This window comes from Podarcis erhardii (genome assembly GCF_964252035.2).
Source record: "Podarcis erhardii genome assembly, chromosome: 1".
NCBI classification, from domain to species: domain Eukaryota; kingdom Metazoa; phylum Chordata; class Lepidosauria; order Squamata; family Lacertidae; genus Podarcis; species Podarcis erhardii.
Window position 1 is genome coordinate 23,402,794 of NC_138497.1, and position 19,064 is coordinate 23,421,857.

Sequence of the window (19,064 nt, forward strand, 5' to 3'; positions counted from 1 at the left end):
ATGCCAAATCACAATACAATCAAAAGAGCCAACTAAACAGTTCCGAATTAAACATTTTTGGATGACTTCCCGTGTTCTGGATATCAGGAGTTGATGTTATTCCTTGATCCTGCACCAATTCCGATCTTAATCATCTCCAGATCAAAACCTTGGCACTCAGTGGCTGATTCATTTCTCAGGTTACCATTCTCTTTCTTCCAAAAAATGTATGTTTCTTAAGTCCGAAATTCAGATACATCTTGAAAGAAACAGAGATACCTCCGCTCATGGCGAATGCATCGGAGAGTTTCCAATACGTGCAGTGCTATGCCCTCTGTGTCCCTTCATTACGTCTGGGCTTCAGAGCTCTTCTCGGGATATTTGAATCAGAAGCCATTTTATTTCCTTTCCCCCCTTTCTTTTCCCACTCTTTTATTAGTTTCATCTTCATGTTTTTTTCCTGCCTTCCTTTGGTCCTGCTTTTGGTGGTGTTGTTTTTATGTCCTCTGCTCTGGGTCAATGAGGGGGTGTATGCACATGAAGGTGAGGGCTGGCTGGTGAAGGACCCTGTGTGAGAGGCAGGGAAGGGAAGGTCTCCCAGGTGAGATCTGGGAAGAACCACCCCCTTATGTGTGAGACACGGCTTGAGATCTACCTTTGAGAGAGGATTGCATTTCTCTCTCTTTCTCTTTCTGTTTTCATTTAGATTAGTTTGCTTTCTAAATTTGTTCTTTTATCTGTATTAATAAAGCCTTAATTTTTTTTTTTTTTTAAAAAGAAATCTGTGCTGCTGGTAATAATTGTATGAATACAGGGTTGGGGAGATGACACAAAGGGGAAACCAGTCTTATTTTTCATCATATAATTTCCCTCTTTTTTCATTTACAAAGATTATCACACAAATAAATTTATACAACCAATTAGAAAACATAAAATCATTGACCCTTTCTGTGCTTACTTATGTTTTATCTTTTATCACTGCATATCCAATTCATATCTATTTACTATTTATCCTTTGTATTTTATTTAAATGATTTTCACTGCACGTTTTTATGTCAGTCCCGCTAATGATTTAAGTTGTTTGCAAAAATTCTTCAAATAATAAATTTTCCCCATTAAAATGTGTTGTTTTTCGTACAGGTGAACTACAGGCCACCATCTGTTTTGGGAATTGCTGTTCCACTCACAGAAAACTTCTATAATGCTGACCCCAGCAAACCTAAACTGAGGGATTATTTTACAAATTCAAAAGTAAGTCTTCATAGCTACTCCTGTAAGAGCTTTGAGAATGCACATTTTAAAAAATTGCTATCCATTTTGCACTCCGTGCTGTTGCATGTTCATTACATACATATACACGCATTAAGAAAAGAGATTTCTAATAAAGAGGAGAATATTGAAATTCAACTTCCAGATTAGCATTTCTATAGAGTTTGCCCCAGAACTTAGGCATCCTGCTTGCACATACTATAGACTCAACATCTGTCTGCTTCCCACTATAAATAGCTGGTTTTTGCATATTATTCTAAGAAAAATAACCTGAAAAGTTGGGCTCAAATCCTTATGTTTTAACTTTATGGCCACCTCATGGCTACCTCATATCACTTGCCAAACCTTTGCAGTAATAGGATAGATAGGATCATGTTTTCCTGTTCTATCAACAAGAGGCATTAGAGGATTGCATGCATAGCTCATTTTGCACTATTCCATATATTCAAGATATTGATATTTTACATCTCATTAAAGACTCTCAAAGTCAACGGTATCAAGGCTGCTTAAGAATATGGAGAGTGTAGAGAAGAAAAAGGGAAAGGCTGAAAAACAGGCAGAGGACTTCATCTGCAAAATCATTTGCTGTCACCCAAGAGCCCCAATGTCCATTCAGCTCATTTGTCTCTTGCTCAAGAGAATGCTTCTCTTCAACCCAACTGCATATCACGCTTCCTGTTCACTAAGGAACAAGAGTTATTGCATAGTTCTCTTTGGCCTGACTCTCCCTTTCTTTCTGACAACCCTTTTTCACCAAATTTGAACACACAGGGCTCTCCAGTCCACTGATAGTTGAAAAACTATAGACTGATTCAGAGGTCAAATGATTTCCATTGCATATGTTGGTCTACTTTGTAAGCACAGTCGAGAATTGCCTTGATTATACCTTCTTTGGGACACGGGTGGCACTGTGGTCTAAACCACAGAGCCCAGGGCTTGCCGGTCAGAAGGTCGGCGGTTCAAATCCCCACAACAGGGTGAGCTCCCATTGTTCGGTCCCAGCTCCTGCCCACCTAGCAGTTCGAAAGCACATCAAGTGCAAGCAGCGGGAAGGTAAATAGCATTCCTGTGTGCTGCTCTGGTTCGCCAGAAGTGGCTTTGTCATGCTGGCTACATGATCCGGAAGCTGTCTGCAGACAAACCCCGGCTCCCTTGGCCAGTAAAGCGAGATGAGCGCCACAACTCCAGAGTCGTTTGCGACTGGACCTAACAGTCAGGGGTCCCTTTACTTTTCCAACAGAATTCTGGACGGTACAAGCAATGTGCTGGCAAGTCAAAGCGCTCTGAATGTGGATGTACAGAAAATATGAAGCTGTCCTTTTCTGTTGCCTTTTCTGATTGCAAGGAGAAGGTAAGGGCTATGCCTACATGTGCAGCTTTTTGTTTGTTATTCAGAGGAGATATGTAGTACAGTCATACCTCGGGTTGAATGTGCTTCAGTTTGAGCGCTTTCAGGTTGCGCTCCGCTGCAACCCGGAAGTGACGGACTGTGTTACTTCCGGGTTTCGCTCGCACACGCACAGACGCTCATAATGACGTCACACGCATGCGAGGAAGTGGCAAAACAAGACCCGCGCATGCGCAGAGGCGGCATCGCATCTTACGTTCTATTCAGGATGCGAACGGAGCTCCAGAACGGATGCCGTTCACATCTGGAGGTACCACTGTATCCTGGAACCATAACATCCAGTATGTAAAGTACCGGGTATATCAGAATAACAGTATGTTAAGAAACCTAAGAAGGCAAAAATACCCTTAGCTACTGCTGAGAAGATGACAATGTTGTGACAGGCAAATATCTTTGGGGAGGGAATTCCGCAAATGGGGCATCATAACCAATAAATCTTTTCTCTGGCTGCCTTCTGCCACACCTCAGATGGTGGGGACACCTCAAAGACAATTTCTAAAGACTCCCATGGTTCTTCAAGGAGCTTGGGTCCCAAGCTGTATAGGGCTTTAAAGGCGAACTTAGAAATGGATTGGTAGCTAGTGAAGCCTTTTGAGCCACTCACAGTTACTAACTTAGCAGCTGTATTCTGCAGTAACTGCAATTTCTGAGCAGTCTCCAAAGGTAGCCCCAGATGCAACCCAATACAGTAGTCAATCCTTGTTTCCAGATAACTGTGGCCAGGCTATCGCTTTCCAGAAGAAGCTGCAGCTGGCACACCAGCCTAAATTAATGTGAAAGACATTCCTTCCCACAAAGGCTTATCTGGTACTCCATTGACAAAGCTATATTTAGGAGTGTGCTCAGTCTAAGAATTTGATCCTTTAGAGCAGTGTTTCCCAACCTTTTCCCAACCATGACCCTCTTCTGACCTTGTGTTCTTCCTGTGGCCCACCCCACATGGACGTAGCCAAGAGGGGGGCATGGGGACTGCTGTCTTCCCATAAGTAAAAATCAATTAAAATCCATGCAGAGCCAGTGCAACGCTGCCGACGGGCCCTACGCTCATTGGTAACACCTGATGGCCCTGATTCACTAAGCGCTGAGGTGGATTGCACCCTGCACCTTGCAGAGTCAGGCCAGGCTGCCACCGAACCCAGCACTGGCAGCAACAACAAGCAACTCTGGCTCGCCCAGCCCTACCCATTGCCACCCCACCACCACACTTAGCTGACCTGGGAGTTCTGGACTGCGGGCTCTACTGGTCAAAACGGGAGTCTCAGCGATTGCCCTCTCTTTCTGGAAACAAACCAGGACTGCTCCAAGAAAACACACGTGGCAAAAAGGAACGTTAGGCCCTGGTGGACTGCCTCCTTACCAGCTTGTAAAACGCTACTTTAGGAGGAGTGCAACCTTATGCATAACAGATTTAACAGATGTGCCACCTACCCACAGAATCTCAGACCTTCTGGGACTGATTTTCAGTCCATTGGCTTTCATTCAGCTCATTACCAATTTGTAGGTCCAGTATCAGACTTCCTATTTAGCAGAACTAAACCAGATTATGTAAATACTTACATTTGTGTCATTCCATGTCTTTCCATGCAGGCATCATTTTAATGTCAGTGATTTCTATATATGTTTCATTGCCAGGCCCTGCGAATGAAATTCCCAGTATCAAGGCTTCCTCTCTATTTCACCATTGAGGATGAGGGTCGCTCTGTAAATCTGACATCTCCTTATTTTATCACAATCATAGAAGTCAACAACAGAACCAACTGGAAAGTTTCAGGTAGGGAGCGGAAGAATCTTGGGATTCATCATTATCTTTCGTATCGGAGAGGTTCTGTTGGAAATACTTGTCGTCAATGTATTTTCAGGCTCTCTTTCTTGCCCTATAGTAGGTGTGAGGAACCTTTGGTCCCCTGTATGTTGCTGAATTCCCATCATCCCTATCCATTGGCCATGCCTACTGGGGCTGTTGCAAGTTCTAGTTCCGGGAAGACTTGATGTGGAAAGATTTGAATCTAGTCCAATTCTTTCTGCATGCAAACCTATTACACCCACAGACCCTTAAGGCCTGAAACAAGCATAACACAACCCATTGGTTTACCATGGGTACTGAACAGGCTACTGAAGTGTACACCCCTCCCCCTAGCTGTTCTTCCTCCTCTACTTCTCCTGATAGCTTTTACCATGACTAATAGTTATGGTGGCAACAAAGAAGAGTTCAGGTTAACCAACATTTCATATTAATGTTTGCCCACACCCCTCCTTTTTCACCCACTCGTGATAATTACCGGTAATCAATGTTAGTGCTTTTTTCGGGGGGGGATGCAGGGGTACACATAACCCTAAACATTTTGTGAATCTAAGTTTGGCCTCATTGAGGGGCAGTATTTCAATATGAGTAGAAATATGAGAGTACCCCTAAACTTTTTTTAGAAAAAAAGCACTGCTGTTTGTTAACCTCTGGAAAACTGCTGTAGAAGACCCTGTGCAGCTCTAATACATCATGCTGTGCCTCCGATACCTTTCTTACTTTTACATTTCATGAGAAATAGATCTGGCTATTCATCTGTATTCAGGCCCTACTGAAATGTAAAAAAGAAGGAAGAAACTCAAACCTACCACTCTGCGACTGTTTTAACTGTTTTTTCAGGTACCAATCAAACATCAAGTATGTTAAAAATGAAAAAATATTTGGAGCACAGACTCAAAACTGAACTATATAATCCAGATGGCCTATCTATAACGATAACTGTAAGTGCCAGAGAAAATACATACAGTGCTACCTCAGGTTACAAACACCTTGGGTTACAAACACTTCGGGTTACAGACTCCACTAACCTGGAAGTAGTACCTCGGGTTAAGAATTTTACCTGAGGATGAGAACAGAAATTGCACGCTGGCGGCACAGTGGCAGTGGGAGGCCCCATTAGCTAAAGTGGTACCTCAGGTTGAGAACGGTTTCAGGTTAAGAACAGACCTCCGAAATGAATTAAGTTCGTAACCAGAGGTACCACTGTACTTTGAACGGAAAGACAAAACCTAAAACCCAAACTCTTCTTACCTTAAAATCTTTGTACCAGGGTGGTCCAACTTTTCAAACAAAGTGGGTCACAAGAGTACTCAAAACCTTTCAAGGTGCCCCAATTTTCCTGCATCATCCCAGAATTTGAAGAAGCCATCCCAGCTTCTGATTTGATCCTAGAATATCCCATTTACCCCCTCCAGTGCCACTGCTGGCCCTGGGGAGGAGGATGCTGCACTTTCGCACATGTCAGCATGGCACCAAAAGACATACGTCCTGATTTTCATCAGAGGAATGTTGGTGCCATGCTGACTTGTCGGTGTACTTTGACACGGAACCTGCGGGTCACACAAAGCCTTGTCATGTGGGCAGGTGGTGTGGTGTGGTGGAACAAAGCCTAAAATTGATGCACGCCCCACCCGCCTGTGCTGCCTTCCCAAAGCTGGGTAATAAAGGCATCAGGCCTTGGGAAGGAGACAGGAGGGCTCTAGGATCCTGTCAGCCCTCACAGCTCCTTCCCAACACTCACCCAACTTAGAGAAGGCAGCACGAGGGTTGGGGAGGGGGCATCAGATGTTGCTGAGGGGTGGGGAAAAAAGCCTTGCAGCCCTTGGACCACATGTTGGTCTTGGACCACATGTTGGGCCACTGTGCAATATACATTTGACACTGTGGTGCTGTGGTCTAGTTATCTCCCGCTTGGACTACTGCAATGCGCTCTACGTGGGGCTACCTTTGAAGGTGACCCGGAAACTACAACTAATCCAGAATGCGGCAGCTAGACTGGTGATTGGGGGCAGCCGCCGAGGCCACATAACACCAGTGTTGAAAGACCTATATTGGCTCCCAGTACATTTCTGAGCACAATTCAAAGTGATGGTGTTGACCTTTAAAGCCCTAAATAGCCTCAGCCCAGTATACCTGAAGGAGCGTCTCCACCTCCATCGTTCTGCCCGGACGCTGAGATCCAGTGCCGAGGGCCTTCTGGGCCTTCTGGTGGTTCCCTCATTGCGAGAAGCAAAGTTACAGGGAACCAGGCAGCGGGCCTTCTTGGTAGTGGCGCCCGCCCTGTGGAACACCCGCCCATTAGATGTCAAAGTGATAAACAACTACCTGACATTCAGAAGACATCTTAAGGCAGCCCTGTTCAGGGAAATTTTTAATGTGTGATTTTACGGTATTTTTGGTTTCTGTGGAAGCCGCCCAGAGTGGCTGGGGAAACCCAGCCAGATGGGCGTTGTACAAATAATAAATTATTATTATTATTATTATTATTATTATTATTATTACTACTACTACTACTGTGGTCTAAACCACTGAGCCTAAGGTCAGCAGTTTGAATCCCCGCAACGGGGTGAGCTCCCGTTGTTCGGTCCCCTGCTCCTGCCAACCTAGCAGTTCGAAAGCACATCAAAGTGCAAGTAGATAAATAGGTACTGCTCTGGCAGGAATGTAAACCTCATTTCCGTGTGCTGCTCTGGTTTGCCAGAAGTGGCTTAGTCATGCTGGCCATATGACCCGGAAGCTGTCTGTGGACAAACACCGGCTCCCTCGGCCTATAGAGCAAGATGAACGCCGCAACCCCAGAGTCGTCTGCGACTGGACCTAACGGTCAGGGGTACCTTTACCTTTTTAATTTGCATATTAATTCAAAATCTCAGAATTTTTCTGTTCCAAGGATATAACACAGTTGCTAGCAACACTGATTTTTAGGCAGTAGTTATACAAACAATTGAATGCATGTAAGATGCTTTCTCAATAAGCAGCTGCTGTCTGTTCTACGTGGTACTGCACATTATTTCTGTGAAACATTTCAAGTGAACATGAACACTTTATATTTCGGTTATAGTTTATGACATTTAAGAGAATAGATTTTTTAAAAAATGGAGCAGCAATATTGCACCATGTGCCACATTGCAGTTCAGCCAGCCATATCTATATTTCTGTTCAGGTCATACAAAACACTTATTTTCTTTCAGCAACCAGATCACATAATAGCCAAGGATTAGTTTTAATTTTAAAAATGAAAACAAATGTTACTGCATATTAGTAACAACTTTTCCCCCCTTTCCAACAGGGATCTGAGCTTTTCCATTTCAGGGTATCAACTATTCCTGGAGTCTCCTTTTGTAACTTATTTGACGAATTTCAGGTATTGTCATTACAGTAGCTCTTTTTAAAAAACAACAACACACAAATTACACACAGAATGAATTAACAAACATAAAATAGGATAGAAGATTGTACAAAATGTTCCCACATATTTAGCCCTTACTTCAGCACATTCCCAGAGAACAGGTGGAATTAGCGGGTGCAAGGGGGACTGGACTGGAGAAGGACACTTTAGGGAAACACACAGAAGTGGAAGCTAAAGCAGACTGGAGCGCATATATATATATATATATATATATATATATATATATATATATCCTCATACAGGGTGTGTTTTTTAAAAGAGGCCCTGTGGAACATGTGTACTCTGTATCCACGGGGCCTCTTTTAAAGGACTCACCCTGTATATATGAATGATTTTCTGGATGCCAAGGCCCAGAACTGAGGCAAGTACTCTTTAGTGACAGAAGCCCAGCAGATATTTAAATAGCACAACTGTGACTTTGGTCATTGACTAAAAACACTGCAAGGCAGGAGTAGCCTCTTAGCTCACAAAGCAATGGCTTTGAATGGTGCCTGAAGATTTTGCTTTGTCACTTCTGTTGTACAAGCTCTAGAAACTTAATTGTGGGGGGGGGGTTTAAATTAAAGTTCAGAGTTTGGGCCATGTGCTGGCTCTGGCACAGCAATATGCCCCCTGCCCTCTTGGCAGGCCTGCCAGTGCCAAACATATGACCATGGAAAGGCTGCCATCTCAAACAAGAGCTGATAGAGTCACTTGGATAATTTGGGCCAGGTTAACTTTCTGCTCCAGCCTTTCCAATTTAATGCCTTCCAGGTGATTTTGGACTGCAAAGGGCTAATGGGGATGGGAGTCCCAAATGTCTGGGAAGGCTAGTCTGCTCTGGCTGGCAGCACCTCTCCAATATTTCTGGGAGAGTTCCTTCCTAGCCATGCTACCCAAAATCTTTCTGAAGTAGAAATAGTAGTAGTAACTGAACCTTTGGCCTTTTGTAAGCAAAACATGCTTTACCACTGAACTGTGAGTCTTCCCTCATAGAAATGATTGACTGAGAATACAGTGGTGCCTCGCAAGACGAAAAGAATCCGTTCCGAGAGTCTCTTCGTCTTGCGGTTTTTTCGTCTTGCGAAGCAAGCCCATTAGCGCCATAGCAGATTAGCGCTATTAGCGGCTTAGCGGATCCGCTGATAAGCGGCTTAGCGGATCAGCTGATTAGCGGCTTAGCGGATCAGCTGATTAGCGGCTTAGCGGATCAGCTGATAAGCGGCTTAGCGGCTTAGAAAAAGGGGGGGGGAGGAAAAAAAACCTGCAGGAACTCGCAAGACATTTTCGTCTTGCGAAGCAAGCCCATAGGAAATTCGTTTTGCGAAGCCCCTCCAAAACGGAAAACTCTTTCGTCTAGCGAGTTTTCCGTATTGCGAGGCATTCGTCTTGCGGGGCACCACTGTACAAGGAAAAACCTATGCTTAACAAAGAGAGACATACTTTCCTAGCCCATACTTTTCTGGGTATTTTATTTTACGAGGTACAATATAATACAGTATCTTGCAACAAACCACATGCAATGCTTACCAAATTGCTTTCCCTATAAACTCAGATGACTGCTTCTGTTCCCCCACCACTTAGATTTGCATATGCCAGCTTTCGCTATCACTTAGACCAGTTTCACTTTCTTGTTGTCAACAGGGTGAGCAATAGTCAATTTAAAGGGAAGTGATTGTTGGAATTACAATATTTTCTGTTGCAGATTTATATTGATGATTCTCCACTGGCATTCCCAGGAAACTCTCTTATCACTTCAATGACGACTATTTTAATGGGAGGCATTATTTTTGTGGCATTTATTCTGTATGTATTTGAAATTGAGATACGGAACTTCTTAAAAAGGAAACTAAGAAGAAATAAAGTGGCATCAAAACCCCCACCCAAGAGAGATTCAGTAAATTCTGGTGATTCTGCAGGAAGTTGACTGGCAATAGTAATAACGTTATAATAATGTGTTGGTTTTTAAGACCCCCTGTTGCTTTTATCAGTAACTATGTTCCACAAATGTTAATGGTATTTTTTTTGAACGAACATATGTACAACTATTTCATCTTTAGCTGTAGTCTTTCTGTTTAGGAAAAATATTTTTGAAAAGAGGTGATGAATTTTCACTTGTTGTTCCTTAGGATGAAATGCATTTAGTCGCTGCTTGTCAGAATTTTACTGAAGTTTATTGGGCAAGATTCCCCCCCCCCCCGAAAATGTCACTGAAGCAGCATACAATAAAATAGTTCATATATTTAAAATACACTGCATTGCTAAATGTGTCTACTTACGCCTCTGTTTATTTTAATGTACAGGTTATTTCTGGAACTTTCTAGCTTTCTCCATAATCCAGCACATGTTTGCAATTTGGTCTCTGGTTCCTCTGCCCCTTTGAAATCCAGCTTGCACTTCTGGGAGTTCTCGGTCCACATACTACTTAAGCCTGTCTTGTAGAATTTTAAGCATGACCTTGCTAATGTGTGAAATGAGTGCAATTGTGCGGTAGTTGGAGCATTCTTTGGCACTGCCCTTCTTTGGGATTGGGATGTAGACTGATCTTCTCCTATCCTCTGGCCACTGCTGAGTTTTCCAGCATATTGAGTGTAGCACCTTAACAGCATCATCTTCTAAATTTTTTAATAGTTCAGCTGGAATATCATCACTTCCACTGGCCTTGTTATTAGCAGTCCTTTCTAAGGCCCATTTGACTTCACTCTCCAGGATGTCTGGCTCAAGGTCAGCAACCAGACTGCCTGGGGTGTATGAGACATCCATATCTTTCTGGTATAATTCTTCTGTTTATTCTTGCCACCTCTTCTTGATGTCCTTATCACTTTTGTCCTTCATTATGGTAATCTTTGTACAAAATGTTCCTTTCATATCTCCAATTTTCTTGAACAGATCTCTGGTTTTTACCATTCTATTGTTTTTGTCTATTTCTTTGAATTGCTCGTTTAAGAAGGCCCTCTTGTCTCTCCTTGCTGTTTTTCAGAAATCTGCATTCTATTTCCTGTATCCTTCACTATCTCCCTCGCATTTTGCTTGCCTTCTCTCCCCCGCTATTTGTAAGGCCTCATTGGATAGCCACTTTGCTTTCTTGCATTTCCTTTTCATTGGGATGGTTTTCATTGCTGCCTCCTGTATAATGTTGCGAGCCTCCATCCATAGTTCTTCAGGCACTCTGTCCACCAAATCTAAATCCTTAAAGCTGTTCCTCACTTCCACTGTGTATTCATAAGGGATTTGATTTAGATTGTATCTTATTGGCCCCTTGGTTTTTCCTACTTTCTTCTTTTGCTATAAGAAGCTGATGATCTGAGCCACAGTCAGCTCCAGGTTTTCTTTTTGCTGACTGTATAGAGCTTCTCCATCTTTGGCTGCAGAGAATATAATCAATCTGATTTCAATGCTGCCCATCTGGTGATGTCCATGTGATGTCTCTTGTGTTGTTGGAAAAGAATGTTTGTGATGACCAGCTTGTTCTCTTGACAGAACTCTTATTAGCCTTTGCCCTGCTTCGTTTTGAACTCCAAGGCCAAACTTGCCTGTTGTTCCTTTTATCTCTTGACTCCCTACTTTAGCATTCCAATCCCCTATAATGAGAAGAACATCCTTCTTTGGTGTCATTTCTAGAAGGTGTTGTAAGTTTTCATAGAATTGGTCAATTTCAGTTTCTTCAGCACCGGTAGTTGGTGCATAAACTTGGATTACTGTGATGTTAAAAGGTCTGCCTTCGATTCATATCAATATCATTCTATCATTTTTGAGATTGCATCCCAGTACAGCTTTCGCCACTCTTTTGTTGACTATGAGGGCCACTCCATTTCTTTTACAGGATTCTTGCCCGCAGTAGTAGATATGATGGTCATCTGAACTGAATTCGCCCATTCCCGTCCATTTTAGTTCACTGATGCCCAGGATGTCAATATTTATTCTTGCCATCTCATTTTTGACCACATCCAGCTTACCAAGGTTCATGGTTCTTACATTCCAGGTTCCTATGCAATATTTTTCTTTACAGCATTGGACTTTCCTTTCGCTTCCGGGCATATCTGCAACTGAGTGTCCAGCCGCTTCATCAGCTCTGAATCTACTTGTACTTGTCTTCCGCTCTTCCTCAATAACTTGTTGGATGCCTTCCGACCTGAGGGGCTCATCTTCCTTCTACTTCTACTTATGCTTCATTGACTATGCAAAAGCCTTTGACTGTGTTGACCACAGCAAACTATGGCAAGTTCTTAAAGAAATGGGAGTGCCTGATCACCTCATCTGTCTCCTGAGAAATCTCTATGTGGCACAAGAAGCTACAGTTAGAACTGGATATGGAACAACTGATTGGTTCAAAATTGGGAAAGGAGTACGACAAGGCTGTATATTGTCTCCCTGCTTATTTAACTTATATGCAGAATTCATCATGTGAAAGGCTGGGCTGGATGAATCCCAAGACGGAATTAAGATTGCCAGAAGAAATATCAACAACCTCAGATATGCTGATGACACAACCTTGATGGCAGAAAGTGGGGAGGAATTAAAGAACCTTTTACTGAGGGTGAAAGAGAAGAGCACAAAATATGGTCTGAAGCTCAACATCAAAAAAACGAAGATCATGGCCACTGGGCCCATCACCTCCTGGCAAATAGAAGGGAAAGAAATGGAGGCAGTGAGAGATTTTACTTTCTTGGGCTCCGTGATCACTGCAGATGGTGACAGCAGCCACGAAATTAAAAGATGCCTGCTTCTTGGGAGAAAAGCAATGACAAACCTAGACAGCATCTTAAAAAGTAGAGACATCACCTTGCCTGTTGAATGGTCACTTTAAAATGTGAAGGTTCATTATTATTTCACAAGTTGTGTATGTCTTTAAGAGCCAGGGCCAAGGCAGATAACGAGATCCAGTCTTGCAGCTGTGAAATATAGCAGGTGCTGCTGAGTTGTGTTAATCAAGCTGTGTCAGCAATTGGGTATAGTATATAAGGAGCAGCACCTAGCTCTCCCATTACCCTGGGGGATGGGTTGGTGGTTGGATCTGGTTTGTTGTTGATGTATTTAGTGTATAAGGAGTTTTTGTTTTTCTTACTAAAACTTTAAGTTATTTTTGAGTCCCTTTTTAATGCATGGTCTCCCCAGCAAGCTCTCTGCAGCGCTACTAAACTGCAAATAGCCAACATTGCCAACAAAGGTCCGTATAGTAAAAGCTATGGTTTTCCCAGTAGTAATGTATGGAAGTGGGAGCTGGACCATAAAGAAGGCTGATTGCCAAAGAATTGATGCTTTTGAATTATGGTGCTGGAGGAGACTCTTGAGAGTCCCATGGACTGCAAGAAGATCAAACGCACCCATTCTTAAGGAAATTAGCCCTGAGTGCTCACTGGAAGGACAGATTGTGAAGCTGAGGCTCCAATACTTTGGCCACCTCATGAGAAGACAAGACTCCCTGGAAAAGACCCTGATGTTGGGAAAGATGGAGGGCACAAGGAGAAGGGGGCGACAGAGGACGAGATGGTTGGATAGTGTTCTCGAGGCTACCAGCATGAGTTTGACTAAACTGTAGGAGGCAGTGGAAGACAGAGGTGGCTGGCATGCTCTGGTCCATGGGGTCACGAAGAGTCGGACACGACTAAACGACCAAACAACAACATTTCTGCAATACAATTTTATCCACTGGATCATGGTCATCAAAAGTTACAAATCCAAAGCCTCTCTTTTTACCAGATTGTCTGTCTGTAATTATTTCAAATGTGTCGATTTTTCCATATTCCAAGAAGTAGTCTCTAAGGTGATGTTCTTCAGTATCTTCTTTAATTCCACCAACTAACATTTTTTTCACAGTAACATGAACTCCAGGTTTTCCAGATTCCTCCCTGGCTACAGCTCTTTTCGGCTCAACTACTGTTCCATCAATGGAATGAGGTCTGGCAGCCAATTGCTGCATCAATTTCAGCCATGGAAGAGAATGTGACAAAACCAAATTCTCGTTTGCTTGCAGGGTCTCTCATAACCACACAATCCGTTTACTTTCCCCATTGCTCATAGCAGTTTCTCAAACTTTCTTCTGTTGTTTCGATGCTTAAGCCACCAATGAATAGTTTGCGGAACTGCTCTTTTCCCCTCTAGTCACTCCCCCAATCTCCATGAGGCATTTTTGGCTGTTTGAGGAAGCAAAAAGAAGCAAGGGAGGAGGAGAAAGTTGCTTTAAATATATATATCAATGAGGTCTTTTTTTCTGAGGCAATGGCTTGGCTTGAGGCGAGTCCCCCTCTGCAGGCGCGGCAGCAGCAGTAGCAATGGAAGTGTGTGAAGCAGCTAACGACCCTTTGCTTTCTCAGTGGGCATATTCTGACTCCATTCCCACTGGCACTTGGTTATGCTATTAGAGGGAGATATTCTATTAAAGGATAATCGAAGTAGAAGATTCTGCGAGACCAAATAGGTTACTTACAAAACCATGCTCCGTACATTGTTTAGGGCGGAACACAAAGCCAAACATGACCATCTAGCGGCATATATATAAACAGCAGCCTTCAAAAATGGTGTTAGATAGACTATTATTATATTAGTTATTCTTTATGGCACGTTAGTTGCTCTGTACCTTAAAAAAAACTTTCTGGGAGATTTACAAGATAAAATACTACAGAAAGAAACAATTAAAATAAGAACATATTAAAAATAGGGACGCGGGTGGCGCTGTGGTCTAAACCACAGACCCCAGGGCTTGCCAATCAGAAGGTCGGTGGTTTGAATCCCCGCGACGGGGTGAGCTCCCGTTGTTCGGTCCCAGCTCCTGCCCACCAGCAATTTGAAAGCACCTCAAAGTGCAAATAGATAAATAGGTACCACTCCGGCGGGAAGGTAAACGGCGTTTCCATGCGCTGCTCTGGTTCTCCAGAAGTGGCTTAGTTGTGCTGGTCACATGACCCAGAAGCTGTCTGCAGACAAACGCCGGCTCCCTCGGCCAGTAAAGCGAGATGAGCGCCACAACCTCAGAGTTGTCCGCAACTGGACCTAATGGTCATGGGTACCTTTACCTTTTTTTAATAATGCAAAATATGTACGGTGGTTTTTCAACTAATTTTTCCTCAGAGTAGGCCTGGAGAAATGAATGAGCATGGCGGAGTTAGGTTCGTTAACTTAAATAGCTCTATTCTGTATAAAACTTAGTTGAGTAAAACCTAGTCTGAGTAAAACATACCACCCCTAAAATGTTCACCCAATAACACTGGAAATAAAATTGTAAGTATCATCATGCCATTATACAAAAGTGTGGTACAATCACACTTGGAATACTGTTTACAATTCCAGCACCGCACTACAAAAAGGATAACATGGAGTTAGAGAAGATTGAGAGAAGGGCAACCAACATGACAAAAAGCATTTTAGTTTAGAGAATAAGGTGACTAAGAGGGGACATGATAAAAATATGGATGGATTAAGGAATGTGTTTTGCTTCCTCTCTCATAGCGTTAGGATTCATAGACATACAGTGGAGGTCAACATTGGAAGATTCAAGTCAGACAAAAGGGAGCATTTCTTCACACAATGCATAATGAAACTATGGAATACCTTCCCACAAGGCATTGCAACAGCCACCAGCTTGGATGGCTCTAAAATATTAGGATTAGGCAAATTCATGGAGGGTACGGCTGTCAATAGCTACTAGTCATGATGGCTGTGTTCTGCCTCCAATATTAAGCGGGAATCAGAGTCATAGTGGGAAGCTCAATGAAAATACCAACCCAGTGCGGCATCTCTTAAAAAGGCAAATTTCATGCTAGGAGCCATTAGGAAAGGAATTGGGAATAAAAACTGCTGATAGCATAATGCTGTCATGTAAATCCATGATGCGACTGCATTTGGAGTACTGTGTTACAGAATGTAAAGAGCTCTTCCCTCCCCCAGCTGAGTTCTGAGGAGAGGAAATATCTGCTAATTCTGTGTATAGATACAGCCAGAGAGTGCTTTTTTGGCAGTATGAATGCTGCCCTCTAGTGTCCCTCATGTAAGTCATTTCTGCACAGCTGGTTTTTGTATAATTTTTTGTTGTCGATAGAGCTGGGCATAGGCAGGAGCAGAACTCTCTTCTCCTGAAGTGCAGAAAATGCTGTGCTTTGCTGCCACAAAGTGTCTGTAGTAGAGAACAGCAATGTTGAGGAGCACACACACACACATCCACACACCTGTTCAGCTAGCTGGGATTATGAATGCATTGAAATCTGTGTCACCTGTGCTCTCCAACTTTTTTAAGTGACTTAAATGTGAGTTTTACAACAAACAGTGAGGCATCTGGTTCTCCCTTCATTAAGAGGGTGTTGGGGGTAGGCTACTGGCAGTGGCGTAGGAAGGGGGTGCAGGCCACCCCGGGTGTTATCCCTGAGGGAGGTGACAAAATGCCGGCTGAACTCTTCTTGACACGGTCTCCTTTGAGGCAAAGGAGGCATCCAGGGCGGTGGTGGGCTGGGCAAGGTCTGGGCACGGAGTGTTTGTGTGTTTGCACACGATTACCTCAAGGAACTGAGCGGGGTTGAGTTACATGGCGTCCCCTTCCCACCTCTGTGGCCGGGGCCGGGCGCATGTGCTCTCCCTGCCTGTCCATGTCCTGCCCTTGCTCGGGTGCTGTGTGTGTGTCTGTGTGGCTGCGGTTGAAGCTGTGCTGCTCACGGGGCAAGGTGGGGTCCTCTGGGGCTGACACGGACTCCCAAAAAGGGCGCGGAGGCAGGAGAGGCTGTGGTCGCCTGCTGTCACCTTTCATTTGAGGGCCAGGGCTGCACGTTTGGGTTTCTTTTTTTCTTTTTTAAATAATATTTATTAAGATTTTCAGAAATACAGAAAGAAAAGATTAAAATACATTCAAATCCTTATTTTCATACACCCACTTTCCGGGACTCCCTCTTTCCCCCACCCCTACCATATTCCCCTATCATATTGTTGGCTCCACAAGCTCTCAATTCTAATTAAAACTTAGTTTGTTTAAACCATTAATCGAATTTGAATTTAAATTTGTACAATCCTCATCAATACCCTTACTAACGAAACAAAAGTTCTTTCCCCAGGGCCCACCCCCTTTCCATTCCACAATTTCCCTTTTTTTTAATGATCAAAAACACCCCACACAATAGAAATATAAGAAAATAAGAAGTAAAAAGTGTAGTAAGTAAAAGAAACCCATTTCAAAAGATAGTTGACAAGCCTTTGGATTCTATTTCTCCCCCCCCCCCTCCCGTCCCCGGTTTAGTTTCCCCCTGACCACCAATCCATATTGTCTGCCTGGAATTTTTAAAGTCCATAAATCACATTTCCCCCCCAACTCCTTGCTGGCTTTTTCTTTTTATAATTATTTTTAGAATAATTTTTAAACCATTTAGCATCAAATCTATAATAACGCTCCCCCCATTGTTCTTTCCAAATTGTAGTCCAGTTTCCTCTTGTTCCGCTACTAAAACGTTCTAGTTCAGAAATTTAGTAAGTCTGCAGGGGTTATTGTTGTTCAGGAACAAAAACTTGCGTTCAGTTCCTTCCTTTCTTCAATAGAAAATTCTATTGTCTCCTTTAGCTGAGCACCCTGTAGACACAATATTGTTTCCGTTTTGCAGCTTTCCCAGAAGATAACCAGTCCTGTAAAATTCCGATGGTATTTTTCCACTTACGACCTTCTTTGTAATGTCCCGAAGCTCCTCTAGGGGGATTATAGTAACTTTGTTTTCTCTAGTCCAGAAGTCCAATTGTTATCCATGTTTTCGCCATTTTGTATCCAAGTTTTAACGGGTTGTAACAAATTATAACAAAATTTAACCAGCAAAGTCCTCGTATTAAAGTCCTCTTTGAATTTCCGACTTTGACAGCTACTTTGACAGCTGTCAAAGTCTCCTTCGCTTTTCGCCAGGCTCTCTCCTCGGTCACCCCGGTTCCCGGGGGGGAGGGTTACATTTTCCTTCTCCCTCAATTCTTCCTCCAGCACAGTTCTTGTAGTTTCCCATCGTGGAATTCTTAATTTTTATCAGCAATACAATTCTTTTTGGACCTTGGTTTCCCAGTCCTTGTTTTGGAAGGTTTACAATAGGGAGGGGGACTGACTTCCTTTTTAGATCCCCCCCGCTCGTATCAAATCCGAAAAAAAAATTCTTGTTTTTCCTTTTAAACCCGGTTTCCAAATTACTCACGGGTTGTTGTTGAAAGTCCGAATTCTCAATGGAAGAAGTCAGCGCTCTCCGCCGGATGGCATGCGGCTTCGCTCGGCAGGGATAGCAAAGGACTCAAAGCACCACGCTTCTCCCCGGCACCCGATCCGTAGCCTTTAAAAAGGCTCCTTCACGAGTCGGGAGGGCGCTAGCGGTGCCAGCCGAGTCTCCATGTCCACGGCCTCCGTGGCCGTGGTTTTTAAGGGTCCCCGCATCGCCGGTGCGGTAGGACCCAGCCCCTGCCGAGCCGGCTCCCTCCGGAGCTCGGAGGGAGTCCGCCATTCGGCGATGGCGCCAACCCGGAAGTCCCGTTTGGGTTTCTTTTCCTGTGTAATGGGCTATGTTTTTGAAATTGCGAATAAATTAACAGGGCGACTCTTTCCTCCTCTCTCTATCTGTGCCCCCTCCCACCTTTCCACATCTCCCCGCTTAACTGTTTCCTGCCTCACTTTAAATCCTTTCTCATGTGGAAAGACACTTTTGGGAAGCGATTTTGTCCTTTTGGCTCCTTTCCCCTAGAATTATAGTACAGTGGTACCTCAACCATAGTGGTACCTCAGTGGAACTCCTGCCGGGCTCTGTAGGCTTGCAGAGAGCTGCCCGAAGCCTGGGGTGCACAGCGCCGTGCTCCCCGGGCTTCGGGCTGCAGGCAGCTATCCGCAAGCCTGGAACGCGAGAGGGGTCAGTGCGCACCGACCCCTCTAGCTCTCCAGGCTTCAGCGAAAGCCTGCATTCGCTCCATAGGATGCACACACTTTCCCCCTTCATTTTTGGAGGGGGAAAAGTGCGTCCTATAGAACGAAAAATATGGTACTTGAGCACTTGAGCAAATGCATAACAGGAACCCAGCTGTATAAACAAAGTGGGGGGAGAAGAGAAGGACAGTTGGAGGGGAGAGGAGGGGAGGACCGTGGCAAATTGACAGGACTCCCGCATGAGGACCAGCTAGAGGGGCGGCAAACTCAGTGACCGTGCCGGGCAGCAAAAACCTTATCTACACCAATGATGTAAGTATCTAATTTTCCTTCTTTTAATAATTTCAATGGGGGGGCGGGGTTG

General features: G+C 43.8%; 2 protein-coding genes across 3 annotated transcripts in view; both read left to right on the forward strand.

Annotated features, from left to right (window-relative positions):
* LOC309340326 (cation channel sperm-associated auxiliary subunit beta-like) overlaps positions 1-10,098 on the forward strand; it is a 55,784-nt gene extending 45,686 nt beyond the window's left edge. For both annotated transcript variants that reach the window (XM_081859023.1, XM_081859022.1), the window contains 6 exons: positions 1,120-1,230; positions 2,489-2,599; positions 4,289-4,427; positions 5,298-5,398; positions 7,747-7,821; positions 9,551-10,098. In XM_081859023.1, coding sequence (XP_081715149.1) covers positions 1,120-1,230; positions 2,489-2,599; positions 4,289-4,427; positions 5,298-5,398; positions 7,747-7,821; positions 9,551-9,772 — 759 coding nt within the window. In that variant the 3' untranslated portion in view covers positions 9,773-10,098. The remainder of the gene's footprint in view (positions 1-1,119; positions 1,231-2,488; positions 2,600-4,288; positions 4,428-5,297; positions 5,399-7,746; positions 7,822-9,550) is intronic.
* Positions 10,099-18,923: 8,825 nt separating this feature from the next.
* Positions 18,924-19,064, forward strand: part of LOC309340347 (cation channel sperm-associated auxiliary subunit beta-like) — a 52,535-nt gene continuing 52,394 nt past the window's right edge. The window contains exon 1 of the mRNA XM_081859031.1: positions 18,924-19,012. The gene's annotated coding sequence lies outside the window, so the exon portion shown is untranslated. The remainder of the gene's footprint in view (positions 19,013-19,064) is intronic.